Source organism: Brienomyrus brachyistius, unplaced genomic scaffold, assembly GCF_023856365.1.
Source record: "Brienomyrus brachyistius isolate T26 unplaced genomic scaffold, BBRACH_0.4 scaffold97, whole genome shotgun sequence".
Classification (NCBI taxonomy): Eukaryota; Metazoa; Chordata; class Actinopteri; order Osteoglossiformes; family Mormyridae; genus Brienomyrus; species Brienomyrus brachyistius.
The window spans coordinates 367,699-384,980 of NW_026042372.1; the positions used below are offsets into that span (position 1 = coordinate 367,699).

At 42.6% G+C, this 17,282-nt stretch overlaps 2 protein-coding genes across 7 annotated transcripts in view; one reads left to right on the plus strand and one right to left on the minus strand.

The window, feature by feature from the left end:
• LOC125727429 (NACHT, LRR and PYD domains-containing protein 3-like) overlaps positions 1 to 17,282 on the minus strand; it is a 152,300-nt gene that overhangs the window by 55,614 nt on the left and 79,404 nt on the right. The gene's annotated exons all lie outside the window — the stretch shown is intronic.
• LOC125727432 (uncharacterized protein K02A2.6-like) lies at positions 1,587 to 6,260 on the plus strand. 3 transcript variants are annotated; one of them, XM_049004142.1, is made up of 3 exons: positions 1,875 to 1,963; positions 2,071 to 3,423; positions 5,280 to 6,260. In XM_049004142.1, the coding sequence occupies exons 2-3, from the start codon at positions 2,274 to 2,276 to the stop codon at positions 5,372 to 5,374; spliced, it is 1,245 nt and encodes a 414-aa protein (XP_048860099.1). In that variant the 5' UTR covers positions 1,875 to 1,963; positions 2,071 to 2,273; the 3' UTR covers positions 5,375 to 6,260. The 3 variants fall into 3 exon arrangements, with proteins under 3 accessions (XP_048860098.1, XP_048860100.1, XP_048860099.1); XM_049004141.1 differs by having other exon boundaries at positions 1,587 to 3,423; XM_049004143.1 differs by having other exon boundaries at positions 1,587 to 2,475.

Sequence of the window (17,282 nt, forward strand, 5' to 3'; positions counted from 1 at the left end):
CTTTCTTCCCATGGCGACATGCCTATTCTTTTCTAAGATTTGGCTGCGTTTGGTGCTGGATTCAAGGCCCTCCACTTCCATGAGGGCCTCTCTCAGCGCCTCCCGCAGCCTCTGGATCTCCAGCAGAAGGGCTCCTTTCCTCAGCCGGATGTCCTCAAGTTCAGAGTGCTTCTCTGGACTCAGGTCCATGGAGACTGCAGCAGACAGGAAAAGGAGATCGTCAGCGGGTGTGGAGCTCAGCAGGTTGGCCATCTCTGCCAGTTTGGTTGTTGGTTCAACTCCCATGGCAGAGTAATCGTAACATTGTTAAGCCCTTGAGCAAGTCCCTTAGACCCAAGTGCTCTGACCCCAAACTCTCATCACTTCGGACAAAAGCATATGCTGAATATATGTAATCCCAAAGGGCAGTTACAGAAGACCCCAGGACCGGAGTAACGTGGGAAGCAATTACTGATGCCTGGAAGCTTTGGGGCATGCAAATAAACTGCATCCAAAGGCAAATGGCTAATAAAGAATGCTCTGAATGCCAGGCATTCGTCCAGCAGTGAGATCGTAGAGATAATGAATAAAGATAGAAAGTGTGAATAAAGATAAAACATTTCGATTGTATTTGCGAAGCGATGCTGGATGCGCTGAGCTCGCCGGGAAGGTCATGTGGTCCGCATTCCCTCCCCATGCACACGTGATCAGCTCAATCACACCGAAATTGTCGGTTTGCTGCCCTTCAGGGAAACAATCTAAAGGGTGTTACGGGAAAAGTAATCGATGCAAGAGCCAATGATGTTCTCCTGGTGCCTACCCTTGTTTATGTTATCGTTACTGACACAAACAATGATGAACGATAATAAGCATTTATAAGCCATGATGACCGCACCATTAACGTGGAGTTGCACTAACATCTGTTTTTATAGCTAACCAGCAAGTCAACCTCTCACCCTAGTAATGCAGCAGCGCCGGTTAAACAATACGTTTACACAGAGTGCTTGTGATCAGTGGCCTATACTACGAATCAGGGTTACTGGCTTATCGAGGTAACTTGACGGATTTAAGGTACCACAGTTTAAATGAACTTCATATTTGTTCATCGGGATGTCTGAATCGGTGCTGATCAGTACTACGATGCCAGTTATGCAATGTAGTTTTGATAAAACTTTTCTGTCATTTAACATAAGAGGAAAAAAATAATTATACTGTAGTCAAATTGGCTGATATAAAATCGTTTAAAACTGTGACAAATTTTGCCTTTTTTTACAGTGTATACTTCCAGTCACAAGGTAGCAGATACGGATTTCTGAAATAGCAAAGGTAAAGGTCAATGATTAATATCCCTCATCTCTTTTAAAACTATAGGTAAGATGCTGTTTTGATATCCTGTCTAGGGTTGGAGTGTAACAGTATTCACGGGAAAGGGGAATGGGATAAAGGGACAAACGGGGTGAGGGCAAGAAGGGAACACCAGTGGACAAAGGGATATTTTTTGTATTTTCATTTTTTTTCATGTATAATACTGACACTGAACAAATAACCCTGTGCAAAAGACTTTGGGAGTGACCACAGCCTAAATAACAAACAAAATCCCTGTTGTAATCTAAATCTGTAATGTATGTATGGGTCAATGTTGCCACCTAGTGGGAAAACTGTATAGTTTTTGTACAGCAAATGTTAACAGAGTTTCCGGTCAGGTGTCTAGATTATTTTCAATAAGTTTTGGTTACGATGCTAGAAGGCACATGTTATGTAGCTCCTGCCATCCGTTTGTGTAAGTGTACAAATGCGTGCATATAAAGTGTTCTTAAACACGTTTCGTGGTCAGGTGCTTATTTATTAAGTAAAGTTACCACATATTTTGGCGACGAGGTGAATTTTTTTTTTCGCGCGGAGGGAGTGCTGGCAAGATGACTACTTTCGGGACTGTGGGTGAATTCGTGGAGGGAACCGAGGATTGGACAGAGTACGAAGAAAGGTTAGGACACTTTTTCTCTGCAAATGGAATTTCTGATGGAGACAGAAAGCGCTCCATTCTCTTGAGTGCGTGCGGTGCTAAAACTTACAAGCTAATACGGAATTTAGCCACGCCGCGGAAACCGGGAGAGATTCCTTACGACGACCTCGTCCAACTCGTGGCGAATCACCACAATCCGAAACCATCTGTGATAGTCCAGCGTTTCAAGTTCCACAGTCACTTCAGGAAGCAAGGTCAGTCTGTGGCTAACTTCGTGGCGGAGCTAAGGCAGTTGTCGGAGCACTGTGATTTCGGAGCAGTGTTGGATGACATGCTTCGGGACAGACTTGTTTGCGGTATTAATAATGAGGCTATTCAAAGACGGTTGCTGGGAGAGACACCGCCATTAACCTTCAAGAAGGCTTTTGATATTTCTCAGGGTATGGAAATGGCTGACAGTAATGCAAAAGACATTCAGAGGGGACATGCGGTTTCACAGGCAGCAACGGTGCATCAGGTCCGGAAAGAGACTGGTAAACAGCCTAAAATCGTTGAATGTTTTCGCTGTGGGGGGAAGCATTATGCAAACGAGTGCAAATTCAAGGAGAGTGTTTGTCATTCCTGCAAAAAAGTTGGACATTTAGCTAAACAATGTAAGACTTCTAAGTTTAAACGCAACCCTGGACAGAAAAGTGCAAAACAGTTTAGGGCAGCAACGAATCATTTGGAGAATCAAGCTGAGGAATCGGCATGTGCCTACAATATGTATGGAATACGAAGTGGTGATTTTCCTCCTGTACCTTATTACGCCACTTTGGACGTAAACGGACAAGACATTACTTTCGAGATTGATTCAGGGGCTTCTACATCAGTCATTAGTGAAGATACCTACAAAAGCACTTGGAGGTCAGACCCTCCCACACTTAGACCTACAAATTTGAACCTCAGGACATATACAGGGCAATCCATTCCACATCTGGGGGAGTTGCACGTACACATGTGTACTGGAGGTCAGAGAGCTGCTGTTAGATTGGTGGTAGCTAAAGGTAGCGGTCCTAGCCTTTTGGGACGTGATGTGCTTAGAAAACTTCAGTTAAATTGGCAAGAAATTAAATTTGTACGCACTGTAGAGGACATTCTGCAGAAATACTCTGATGTTTTCCGAGATGAGCTGGGTACTTTAAAAGGGGTGACAGTAAAATTGCATGTTGACCCAAATGCCACCCCACGATTTTTCAAACCAAGGTCAGTGCCCTATGCAATGAAAAGCAAAGTGGAAGAAGAGCTAGAGAGGTTGCAGAGACTGGGCATTATAGAAACGGTACAATTTTCCAAGTGGGCAGCACCTATTGTTCCAGTTTTAAAACCAGACAAAACTGTGAGAATATGTGGGGATTATAAACTCACTGTAAATCAAGTCTCAACCTTGGATGAATACCCACTGCCAAGAGTGGAAGACCTGTTTGCTACCCTGGCTGGAGGTAAATTCTTCACAAAACTGGACATGAGTCAGGCTTATCAACAGCTGATGCTAGAGGATGAATCTAAGGAATATGTAACCATTAACACTCACAAAGGGTTATTTAAATACAACCGCCTGGTTTTTGGTGTTGCATCCAGTCCAGCGATTTTTCAAAGAACTATGGACATAGTGTTGCAAGGCATTCAGCAAGTGGCTGTATATCTGGATGATATATTGATCACAGGAGCCACTGAGGGAGAACATTTAGCAAACTTGGAAAAGGTTTTAGAAAGACTTTTAAGAGCTGGGTTAAGGCTGAAGCGGGATAAGTGTGTATTCCTGGCACCAAGCGTGACTTACTTGGGTCATGAAATTACATCGGAAGGACTTAAGCCAGTGGAAGGAAAAGTCAGGGCTATAAAAGATGCTCCAAGCCCTAAAGGCATCACTGAACTTAGATCATTTTTAGGAATGGTAAATTACTATGGTAAGTTTCTACCTGACCTTTCAACTGTGATGTCCCCTTTGTACAAGCTACTGAGGGGTGACACTGCATGGCATTGGAAAAAGGAGCAAGAGCAGGCTTTCAAGGCTGTGAAAGAGCTGTTACACTCAGACAGACTGTTGGTCCATTTCAATCCTGACAAAGAGATCATATTGTCCTGTGACGCATCCCCGTATGGAGTAGGGGCAGTCCTTGCTCACAAAATGGACGATAGGTCAGAAAGGCCTATTGCATTTGCTTCGCGTACTTTGAGTACAGCAGAAAAGGGATACTCACAATTGGACAAGGAAGGTCTGGCTGTGGTTTTTGCTGTGAAACGTTTTCATCAGTATCTCTATGGTCGGACATTCACAGTTTTCACTGACCACAAACCTCTGTTAAGTCTGTTGGGAGAGAAGAAAGGCATTTCACCACAGGCCTCGCCTAGAGTACAGCGATGGGCACTCACATTGTCAGCTTATCAGTACAAACTGGTGTACAGAATGGGTGTGGATAATGCAAATGCTGATGCCCTGAGTCGGTTGCCGTTACCTGAACTTGCGGCTGTTGCACCTGTACCTCCAGAAACTGTGTTTTCATTGGAATGGTTAGCTGACATACCACTGCAGGCTAAACAAATTAGTCAATGGACTGAGCGGGACCCGTTGTTGTCGAAAGTTAAGATGTATCTGTTGCATGGATGGCCAAGTATTTTGGAGGGGGAGGAGATGAGACATTATGCAAAACGGAAGCTAGAATTAAGCCTGCAAGGAGGCTGCATTTTTTGGGGTGCAAGAGTTGTTGTACCACCCCCTGGCCGTTCACAGATCATAGAGGAAGTACATGAGGCACACCCAGGGGTGTCACGAATGAAAAGTTTAGCGAGATCCTATGTATGGTGGCCAAAAATGGATCAGGATTTGGAGAACAAAGTGAAGTCCTGTAGACAATGCCAGCTGAATCAGAACTCCCCTGCACCTGCACTTTTACATCCATGGGAGTGGCCTGCTAGACCTTGGTCTAGGTTGCACTTAGATTTTGCGGGACCATTTTTGGGACAAATGTTTTTGATTATGGTGGATGCACACTCTAAATGGATAGAGGCACACATAATGCACAACATCACGGCAGCTGTAACAATAGAGAAACTACGGCAGATTTTTGCAGTGCATGGATTCCTCGACAAGCTTGTCACAGATAATGGTACCACATTCACAAGTGAACTGTTCCAAGAGTTTATGAAGCAAAATGGAGTTCATCATATCCGTACAGCACCTTTTCATCCTGCCTCAAATGGGTTGGCAGAGCGAGCAGTACAAACAGTGAAAGAAGGTCTGAAAAAGATGACAGGAGGTTCACTGAGTACTCGTCTCTCACGTTTCTTGTTTCAGTATCGTCTCACGCCACAATCCACTACAGCACGCTCACCAGCCGAGATGCTCATGGGACGCAGGCCCAAATCAAGGTTGGATTTGCTGCGCCCTAACATGGAAGCAAGGGTGGAGAGAAAACAAGAAAAGCAAAAGGAGAAATTCAACCAGCAAGCACATAAGAGAGAATTTAAACCAGAGGATAAAGTCTATGTGAGGGATTTCAGTAAAACAAGCAGTCAGAAATGGTTATCAGGGACTGTATTAAAACCAAGTGGTCCGGTCTCATATGTTGTGCAGCTAGCGGATGGACGTGTAGTACGCAGACATGTGGATCACGTGAGGACACAACATGATTACGATGCGAGTACTGAAAATCTCTGTGATACAAACTTGCCATCTCTAAGTCATTTCCCAGGAAGTGAAAATGATCCTGAGACGGAGCCAGAGAGAGCTTCGCACACCGAGATGTCTGTGTCCCTTGCAGAAGTGGAGACACCAATTAATGTTGGACCCATACCAGTAGATTCTTCCAAAACCGCTGAACTAATTATAACCGAAGTTTCACCAAGAGTTGTGCGCAGATCACAGCGTCCTCGCAAACCTCCTAATAGATTAAACCTTTAAGAAAGAGGTGCAGTTATAATGCACCTAAGTTCTGGAAGAAGATATAGTTAGTTAATGCAAGAGATTTAACATTGTTAATATGGTTTCTATGTATTTAGAGAAAACAAGTAACCTGGAAAATGTGAAGCAGTTGTAAACTTAAAGGGGGAGGGATGTTGTAATCTAAATCTGTAATGTATGTATGGGTCAATGTTGCCACCTAGTGGGAAAACTGTATAGTTTTTGTACAGCAAATGTTAACAGAGTTTCCGGTCAGGTGTCTAGATTATTTTCAATAAGTTTTGGTTACGATGCTAGAAGGCACATGTTATGTAGCTCCTGCCATCCGTTTGTGTAAGTGTACAAATGCGTGCATATAAAGTGTTCTTAAACACGTTTCGTGGTCAGGTGCTTATTTATTAAGTAAAGTTACCACAATCCCCAACTATCAAGTGCGACCCACAGCTAATCTCACCTAAGTGCAAAAGAAAAGGAAACCAAAAGACAAACACTCCACCTCACTCCCTGACCAAATAAACAGAGTCCAACACACACTTGCAAAACAAAATAGCTAGGGGTGCAACGGATCGGGGTTGATCCGTGATCCGTACGGATTACAACCCACGGTTCGGAACGCACGTGATCCGCGGATTAACTCGTTTTTTAAACTTTTAGATAAATAAAAAAAAAATAACCGCAGATAAAACAGTGTTTTCTGCTGATATTGCTTAAATAATAAATAATTAATTACACAGAAGTCGTGTTTACGTCAGCGGAACATGTGACTCAGTCAACAACGATGGCTAGCGGCGGAACAGAGGAACTCGAAAAGCCTCCCGCGTCATTCAAATCTTTTGTATGGGAGCATTTTGGCTTTCCTGTAAAATATAATGATGACGGAAGAAGGGTGGTGGACAAAACAGTTACAGTGTGTAGACACTGTGGCACGAGAAAGCCGTATGAAAGTGGCAATACATCGAGTATGGCCACGCATCTGAAGCGACATCACCCCGGTGTGCAGACAGGATGCAAACCGAAGCAACCACAGCAACAGCTGCTCACCGCTGCATTTAAGCAGCACTTTGCACCAGAATCAGAGCGGGCTAAAGCTATTACCAAATCTATCGGGATGTTTATCGCGGCAGACATGAGGCCATACTCTGTTGTTGAAAACAAGGGTTTTAAAAACCTCCTAAAAGTGCTTGAGCCACGGTACGAAATACCCTCGCGCACACATTTCAGCATGAAGGTCATGCCTGAACTTTACGAACAGGAAAAAAGCAAAATCGTCGCAGACTTATCAGATGCATCCTCTATTTCGATCACCACAGACGGGTGGACATCAAGGGCTACCGAAAGCTACGTGACTGTGACTGCCCATTATATAACAGCGGGATGGGAGATGCAAAGTCCGGTGCTACAGACACGCCCCCTCTATGAGACTCACACAAGCACAAATCTAGCGCAAATCCTGATAGAAGCAGTAGCTGAGTGGAAGTTAAAGAGACACAATGCATGTAGCAATATCCCAGTCACCACAGATAATGCCAGAAACCAAGTAAATGCAGTGACAGAAGCTGGACTAGGGCCACAGATATCTTGCTTTGCACATGTGATAAATTTAGCATGCCAAAGAGGAATCTCAGTTAACCAGATGGATCGCCTTCTTGGGAGGATTAGGAAGGTGGTTTCTTTTTTCCACAGAAGTACAACAGCAGCTCATGTCCTTAAAACAAAGCAAGAAATGCTACAGCTACCAGCCCACAAGCTCATACACGACGTCACTACAAGATGGAATTCCACATATGACATGTTGGAGCGCTATCTTGAGCAGCAGGCAGCAGTATACTCTGCACTGACAGAAAAGACACTGAAAAAAAATATCAGAGACATTGTCACCTTGTCTGATGATGATGTGAAAGTAGCAGAGGAGGTCCTTCAGCTCCTCAAACCTCTCAAAACAGTCACAACCCTATTGAGTACCGAAAATGCACCATCTGTGTCCATGATCCTACCTCTGAAAACCAGAATTATACAATCCATGTGTGCAAATGAGGAAGACACCAGCATTACCAGAGATGTTAAGGCTGCCATAAGAGGGGACCTGATTTCCAGATACACCAACCCCCCTGAAATACAAGATTATCTTCACAGATCTACTGCACTTGATCCAAGGTTCAAGTCCCTGACTCACATAGAACCAGCCCTACGTGAGAAGACATACACTGATCTCACAACTGAGATTGTGGCTACTGAAGAGGTAAAAAATAATACAGTTATTCATATTATTTAATATTAATATAATTAAGTTATAAAATATTTTAACTATTATTTATGTGAATATTTGATCTTAATTTTGAAAATTACCAGCATATGTTATTGATTGCCTATGAAATATATAACAAGAAATATAGTTAAATAACTCAGTAATTTTTTCTGCAGGGTCAAGCCACAGAGCCAACACCCTCTGAAGAAGACACAGGGCCAAATGCATCTCCTCCACAAAAGAAGTCTGCCATAGAAGAGCTTTTTGGGGATACATTTGTGAAAGAGTCAGACACAGAGAAAACTTTTTACAACACAATCAAAGAGGAGGTAGCATCATACAGGGCAGCAAGCAGTTTGCCAGTGGATGGTGGTAATCCGCTGGCGTGGTGGAAACACAATGAGTGTAAATACCCTCACATTGCAAAAATGGCAAGACACTACCTTGCTGTGCCTGGCACTTCAGTTCCTAGTGAGAGGGTATTCTCCACAGCAGGTGACATAGTGACAGCTAAGAGGTCTACTCTCTCCCCAGAGAATGTAGACATCCTCATCTTTTTGAAAAAAAAATTGTCATTATAAGGTTTGGCCTGTTTTCAGTTCTCAGGTTGTTTTTCAATTGTTGCATTGAAGTATTCAAGTATTGAGAATTTTATTTAAAAATTGTATTTATTCAGCTTTTTCAGTTATTTCTTGGTTTTATTTTTGTAATTTATTTTAGTTATTTTTGATAAAACCAAAAGTTCCTTGCCATACTGTTCTTGTAATAAATGAGAAGCAAATTACATTTGACTCCTCCCCTTTTTGCTGATCCGAAAATTGATCCGATCCGTGACTCAAAATCCATGATATGATCCGAACCGTTAGTTTTGTGATCCGTTGCACCACTAATGAAGACTAGGAGGTGAATTTAGAGGATGAAGAGGTGAAGAGGAAGGAGGAAGGGTAAGAAGAAATAGAATAACTGATGTCATCAGAGCTACAACAGTGGATCATGTAATCAACCATGGAATGACCCTGAGGGAAGCTGGCCAATGGGTTCAGCCTGACCTGAGCCGCTACGCTGTAGCAGGCATCATAAGGACGGTTCCAAATGAGAATCGGTTAGTACAGTTACTTCACAGTACGTTTTGTAGTGGTACCATACTGTAATGAGAATCGGTTAGTACAGTTACTTCACAGTACGTTTTGTAATAGTACTATACTCTAATGAGAAACACAACAATGCTGTACAGGTAAAAACTGAAATGGTTACTCTACAGACCTGCTAGACATCCAGAATCTGGGGGCAGAGGAAGAATGTTCACTGAAGAACGAGAGACCCATATAGTTAATATGGTGATCACAAATAATTCCATTAGGCTACGAGAAATACAGCAGCGTATAATAGAGGATGACACCACCTCCCAAAACATGAACAATGTGAGCATCTCTGCATTATCTCGTGTACTGGCATGCAACAGAATCAGGATGAAGCACATTTACAGAGTCCCTTTTGAACGAAACAGTGAACGCGTTGGCATGGCAGGAACATTACTGGACACGGTGCCATAACCAATGTCCCAGGACAGCGTGGTGGTAACATAACTATGTGTGCAGCTATAAGTCAGAACGGTGCTGTTCACCATCATGCAACCCTGGGCCCATGTAACACTGCACACATTATTACATTCCTGGACAGTCTACATCATATGCTCACTAATGTTCACAGACCAGTTATGTCATCATATGGGACAATATTAGTTTCCATAGGACTGGTTTACAGTCGCCCACTCTTCACTGTACTCAACCTCCCGCCTTACTCTCCATTCTTGAATCCGATTGAAGAATTCTTCTCTGCCTGGTGCTGGAAGGTCTATGATCGTTATCCCCATCAACGCATGGCTCTTTTACAGGCAATGGAGGAGGCATGCGAGAATATTGACCAGGCATCATGTCAGGCCTGGATGAGGCACTCCAGGAGAGTTTCCCCGGTGCCTTGGACTAGAAAGCATTGCATGTGATGTTGATGAAATTCTGTGGCCGGACCCAAAGAGACGACAAGAATGATTTTTTTTTTCTCTCTCAGTGAAATTGTATGTACGGGCGGCATGGTGGTGCAGTGGTTAGCACTGTCGCCTCACACCTCTGGGACCCGGGTTCGAGTCTCCGCCTGGGTCACATGTGTGCGGAGTTTGCATGTTCTCCCCGTGTCGTCGTGGGGTTTCCTCCGGGTACTCCGGTTTCCCCCCACAGTCCAAAAACATGCTGAGGCTAATTGGAGTTGCTGAATTGCCCGTAGGTGTGTATGCGTGAGTGACTGGTGTGTGAGTGTGCCCTGCGATGGGCTGGCCCCCCATCCTGGGTTGTTCCCTGCCTCGTGCCCATTGATTCCGGGATAGGCTCCGGACCCCCCGCGACCCAATAGGATAAGCGGTTTGGAAAATGGATGGATGGATGGATGAAATTGTATGTTGTCTTATGTTTCTTTTGATGCATGTGAATAAACATTCATACTTGAAATTTGAATCTTGAATTGTGTTTACAGAACTATTTATGACAAAAGTATGACCTCAAATTGACATACCTCGTGCACAGAGAAAGCAAAAGCCAGATGTGTTTTCCATTCCTACCATAAGTGTGTAGTTGGCATTTGTGTGCTTATTAAGATGATGGTTTGTGTTAACTGATTGGTACAAAAATACAATTTTTCCAAAGGTTTGAAGAGTTAAGCACGATTTATTAGCTTTTGCAAGAGACCTACAATGTTTTGCTGATTTGGTGGTTTTTTTATTTGTGTGCAGAGTTTTTGCAAAATAGCCAGTAGTTACAAAAATGTGTTTAAGCCACCAGTAAAAAACGTGTGTGCTTTGGTGCACATCCATCCATCCATCCATCCATTTTCCAAACCGCTTATCCTACTGGGTCGCGGGGGGGTCCAGAGCCTATCCTGGAAGCAATGGGCACGAGGCAGGGAACAACCCAGGATGGGGGGCCAGCCCATTGCAGGGCACGCTCACACACCAGTGACTCTCACACACACACACCTACGGGCAATTTAGCAACTGCAATTAGCCTTAGCATGTTTTTGGACTGTGGGGGGAAACCAGAGTACCCGGAGGAAACCTCACGATGACATGGGGAGAACATGCAAACTCCACACATGTGACCCAGGCAGAGACTCAAACCCGGGTCCCAGAGGTGTGAGGCAACAGTGCTAACCACTGCACCATCATGCCGCCCCCCATAAATTCATTTTTCCATTTTTATTTTCAATAATACTGATGTTAACTCAGCATCTTATTTTCAATGTTGAAAAAGTCACTTTATATCAAGGTTTCGCCACCATTAATTTTTCAATATTAAACATCTGACCAAAAATCAATTCAGTTTCAATGCTGATAATTTATCACTGACCATAATTCAATGGATTTAACTATACTTCAACGCTGAAACAATAACATGATGCTATCTGGGCTATGAATAATTATTTCAATTGATATACAGATTCCAAGCCCATATAGGTGATACACAGGTACGTAATGGGCGTCTTATGTCTGAGGTAGCCAGCTACTGTGTTTGATAACCCACCATCATAATAATAGTTTCCTTGCACCAGTATGAAAGTAAACCAATTGATCCCTCTTGCAATAACCTGTGGTATGAAACTGAATAAAATGTATCGTACCAGTCTTGGGGAAAACCAGTGAGAATCCACTGTGAAACAGCACTGCGCAAATTCTCATGTGTTCCTAATGACAAGGGCAAGACTGGTAATCAAACTATCCTCTCAGCAGGAGTGTTAGTGTAAAAGCAGGGCTTATTGACACAGATAATAAAGCTTGTTAGAATGCGTAACATAATTATTTAGCTGGGCCCAGAAGAGGTGAGAGCTCCCCTAGTGGCTACAGGAGTGCATTTTCCCCAAAGCAGATATAATGGATGGTGGTCTTATTGCTTTTAGACCACAACTTGGGATAGAAGAACAAATCAAATTATTTTCCTCATTTAATATTCAGATTTTAATTGGGCTTAAATTTTAGAGCACAGTGTGTTCTAGGATGGTACGTTATGGATATTAGTCTCTACCACATTCTAACGCTATAAATCCGGACCTTTTCCTATGTTTGATTTGGTGGCTGCCAGGCGTTCTGAGTAGTATAGTGACTATGGTAGGCGAGTGATTCCCTAAGGAATTTTTTGTTCTGTTCTGTGTGGCAAATACATATAATGCTGACATTTTTCCTGGAAGATTTGGGATTTTTCATCCCGTGCCTTAAGGTATTTCTCTCCAGCTCTAGGGAGTCTCCCCCGAAAACACCAGTCACTCACTAGCCTTACACTTATGCTTGCTGACTTATTCAACACCATGAATGGATTAACAGAAAAACAGAAACCTATTAAAAGGCTGCACCATATCATGATATGCAAATAAACATCCAGCATCATTGTTTCACAGGGAAGTACATTATTTATTGATAATTATAACCCTAACCCTTACTTCTCAGCTTGACAAACATAAGGTGCGGTGTGTGAACATGTGAACTGGTTGAAATGCAAGTGTCTCACAGTCAATGCATAAGACTTGAGAGCCTTGACTTTACTTATATAGCCCACAACATGTTTATGATTCATAAATAAATCTGGCCAGCAAATCGGTCTTTCATTTTCCACAGAATAAAAAAAACGATAATGTTATCCCGCTGATAATTGCAGGCGCGTTTCACCCCTGGCACTGGCTGGAGACACAGGCAAAAGGCATACAATCTTATTGAGGTACAAAAATTATTCCATCTACTCTGCACTTCTGCATAACTTCCATCATAGTGCCAGTTTTTGCGGTCAGCAAGTTTATTACTGTAAGCGCCTCCATAGTAGTGCCTCTGAGGAACTGAACCGGACTTCCGATGGTGTCTCTCACATGCACATCATACATATATATATATATATACACTCACTCTCTCCAGGTCTTTCACATGATATGTGGTCAGCCACTATATGGGAGGGATATTCAGGCATAAATTAAGGGCATATTTACAAGCCTCACTAGTGTACCTATGTAACCGGTCATTCCCTGCCTATACTCTGCATTGTGTTTTGGGGTGTTATCAGGTGTGTGTGGGGTGCAGGAGGAAGGGATATTACAGATGTCGTTGTCGTTCCCGGATTTTATTGAATCTGTTGGGAACAATAAGGAAAGGGGTAAACTTCATATGCTCTGGCCCTCTTGCTCTCTCTGCTCAAAGTAAAACAATGTATATACTTATGTATAGATGTGTTTTCTATCCCCTGCTTATGATGAATAATAAATCAAATATAATATATAATATATGTGTCATAATTATACAATTGATTTACTAACTCGGGGGACCCTGCCACTAGATCCTCACCTCTTCCCGCGTGTGCAATACACCAAAGGGAAGAGGAAATGAGGTCGGGACCCTTATAAAGGGGAAAAGACAGAGGGAGGGGCGATGCAGGACAAAAGCATCATGGGAAAGTTTAAAGGATATTGTACCCATCAGGTTAGACAGAAGAAGGAAAACAGAATCTTGTATAATTATAAATTAAAAGTAAAATAACAACCTGTTACACGTCACCTACACTTCAGACTTCATCCTCAAAATCAAAGCAGTATTAACACAAGCAACATGTTCCATCTCTTAAATCCAATCTAACTTTTAAAAATAAAGTCTGTTTCAACTGGACTTTTATCTAAGAAAAACAAACATTTTATGTTCGAGGTGTTATAAAACTACTGAAACAAATAATTGGCTATACTGCAGTTCCGCTGTCTTGTTTGGCACCCTAAATTATGTCCTGCATTCTGTGGAAACAAATGAAGGCTGAGGAATGTTACGTAACACAGCTAGAATGCAAAAACTCTATCTGGTGTAATTCAGTGCATAAAACCAATGGTCTTAAGTGTGGTGTCTTCTTCGTAACACTCCCTGACTTTTGTATCCATGACCATGAGATAGGGTGGGCTGCTTTTCTTCCTTCCTTTGACTAGTATTCCTCCCTTTCCTCCCAGCCTTGGTTGGTGGGTCAGGCAGCATCACCTTCTTTTAATAGACCCAGGTGTCATTTATCTTGAAATTAGGTTCAAGTGCAGAAAATGATCTAGCAGAAGTCTTAGACAATCTCTGAATTACAGAGAAATCTGATTTATTCTGAAACTGTGAGAAATTGTTCATCTGTATTTTGCTGCATTGCTAATTGTTGATGTGTGTGCCCTCCTTGTGCAGTAAAGGGGAGATCACATGCAGAGCTGGTTTTCTGTAGTTTCTTAGCCTGAATTAAAATAAAATATTCTCTTCATATAGGAACCAAGTCTCTGGCTGGAAATTTCTACAAAAGGTCCATCTTCTTTTGCCGTATCAACACTTAAATGAGAAAAGCAGACAGGGACAGTATAGGTGACAGCAGTGACTGTTCTTCCATGCCATCCATATGTACAAGGGGTATGACCAGAGTACACATGTACAAAAAATTATATATCAAAAGCAAGTACCTTTGTTGAAACGTGAAGGTAATCGTTTACAGCATAACAATTCCATCCTAAAATAAAGAATTTGTCTGTGTATTGCCTAGGAACTGCTACAATGTTAAAATGGTAAATCCCAACCAAACAGAGCAAAAACTGACACGTTATTTAAGAACTGAAAGAAGGAGAAAATTGAAAACTTTCTTCGAGGGATCAATAACATATATGTTTTGTTTCCCACGGTCCTGTTACTAATTCAAATCTTAAATCCTGTACTTTGATATTTTGGGCTGAATGTAATGACAGCAAACGTAACAGCTGCCTCAATGCAGGTGAAGGCAGCCCAGAGGGTCCAAGAGGTCAGTGGTCAATTACTGCATAGGGATCAAATCTGCAATCAGAAAATTACTGCATACATGCCTTTATATTACGGTCAAGCGGAGAGTCAGAGCAGTTTCCATAGAAACAACGTAAACAAACTTTACCGTTTGAAGCACAACAAACTCTGAGTGAAAATGGCGCAGAGGTGAGTAGCTTGTTAGCTCTCCAAAATGTCTTTGAATTCTTCAACTGATGTTGTGCTACTTTGATTATTTAGCCTTTTATACTATAATGACATAGTAAATGTCTATAATACAATAAAAAAACATTAAATTTTTTTTAATATTACATATTTTTTAACGTCATTTAAAGTGCAGTGGTTTTTATTGCTACTGTGGTTGCTAATATTTAAATAATGACAGACTATTTGGTTAGTAAATTCATCTCAAACATGCTAGTTTAGTAGGGCTTCCCAACCTTTCGATGTCCGCGGATCGGTTTCCGTCGTAGAAAAGTGTCACGGATGGGTAAGACGGCGGTATAATTTGGGGGTTCCCACGCCGAGCGGCGGGAGATTGACGATGTATACGGACATGCGGGGCTAATGGCGTATTTCCGTACATCAATACGGGCAGCTTTCTTTCCAAAATGGCGCGATCCCCTAATAAACGGGACGGCTGGCTCCTCTACCCCCGGTTGTCTGCCGCCCGGTGCAATACTCCGCGCGGACGGTACCGGAACACCGACCGGAAGTTGGGACCCCCTACTGTACAGGGTGGTAGGTAAATTGTTAAAAAAAATTGTGGCATTACTTTCGGAGTAGGCTAGATGCTTCTAAGTTTATCATTACATCTATTTACATTGTTACACAGGATTAACACTTTCAAATATTCTTAGCTTGGTTAGTGTTAACTCAGTTCTTGGTAGTATTCATCTGGGTATTCATTTGATGTGGAGCACAGTTGTTTCGTATTTGATTCTAGTTATAATTTGGTGACATTACTGTTTAATATGATATTGCACTTACAGTATCGTGCATTTTACAGTAGATTTTTTTGCAATCTTGCTCGCTGTTTCTTTTATTCTTTCTTTTTTATATATGTGAACCCTGTAATTATTTATTATAATAATTCTAACAATTGTATTTTCTGTATGGTTGAAGAATTTCCAGCTCTTTATTTATTTTATTATCTCTGTTAAGTGCTGGTTAATCTCTCATTTATTCCCCAGAGAGCGAATTGAGAGAGCTGATCGATGGACCAACACCCAACACTGGGAAGCCTGGAACCTGTGGGATGAAGTGATCAACTGGGGAGAAGGTGTGGAGGAGTTCTCACCAGTGACACTCCCCACTGTCCAGGTTGGGGGGGTTAAAGGGGGATTGGGGGGGTCTACTGATTTTGGTAAGGGAGGGGAGAGTGTGGAAAAGGATGGACTGCTAGCCAGCACTAGTATTTCATCTCAAAGTCTTCAGAGTAATTACGGCCTTTCATCTGAAGACTGGGAAATTTATAAAACTTGCTACCTAAACAAAAAAAAGAAAGTCAGGAAGGACCGGACAAGCCGGGGGGAAGGTGAGGTAAGGGGGCAGAGTAGTGAGGAATATGTGGAGGTACCAGAGTGGGGAACATTTGAGGGGAAGGCCTCCAGGGTTGTGATGGAGGGGACAGAGGCTGGTATTAGTATGATGGATATGCTAAATGGAGGTGAGGAGAGTGGATGTGAGGTGGGAGTGAATGTGGAGGAGGTTAAGGGAGGAGGAGGGAAAAGTACAGGGAATGCTGTGGAGTATGTAGTGTCACAAAGAGGCAGAACTTGGCTAGAACCCATCCAGGAGGAAGACCTTGAGGAAGATGAAGAAACAGATGAGGAGCTTCAGGAAGCAGAAGACACTGATGCTGCCACAGTGGACAGTTGGCAGTGCATGGCGGCATATGTAGCCAGAATATGGCTGCAGACTTTACAGGAAGATGGACCTGAGGAAAATGAAGAAGCTGATGTGGTATTCCAGCAGGCAGAAGATGCTGATGCTACCACACTGGTCAGGTTTCAGTGTATGGTGGCATCTGAAGACAGATCACAGCTACTGACTATACCAGAAGAAGGACCTGAGGAAGAGGACGAGACTGAAGTGATGAAGACAGATAAAACAAAAGAAGATGCTGATGCTGCCGAGAAGATCTACAGTGAAGAAGAAGTATCATTCCATGTGAATGCCGAAGATCTTTCTGAAGATGATACTGAGAAGAGCCACAAGAAGAAGAAGAAGAAGATGAAGTGGTGCTTCTTCTGCTGTCCCCTGCCCTTCAGAAGAAGTAGCAAGAGGCAGTAATTATAAGGTTGTGAATTCAGGTTTACAAATGACT

Coding starts and splice junctions, on each gene's coding strand:
- LOC125727432 (XM_049004141.1), top strand. CDS start 1,896: ATGACTACTTTCGGGACTGTGGGTGAATTCGTGGAGGGAACCGAGGAT. Junction 3,424..5,279: donor GTTTGCTACCCTGGCTGGAG/GTAAATTCTTCA, acceptor TTCTTGTTTCAG/TATCGTCTCACGCCACAATC.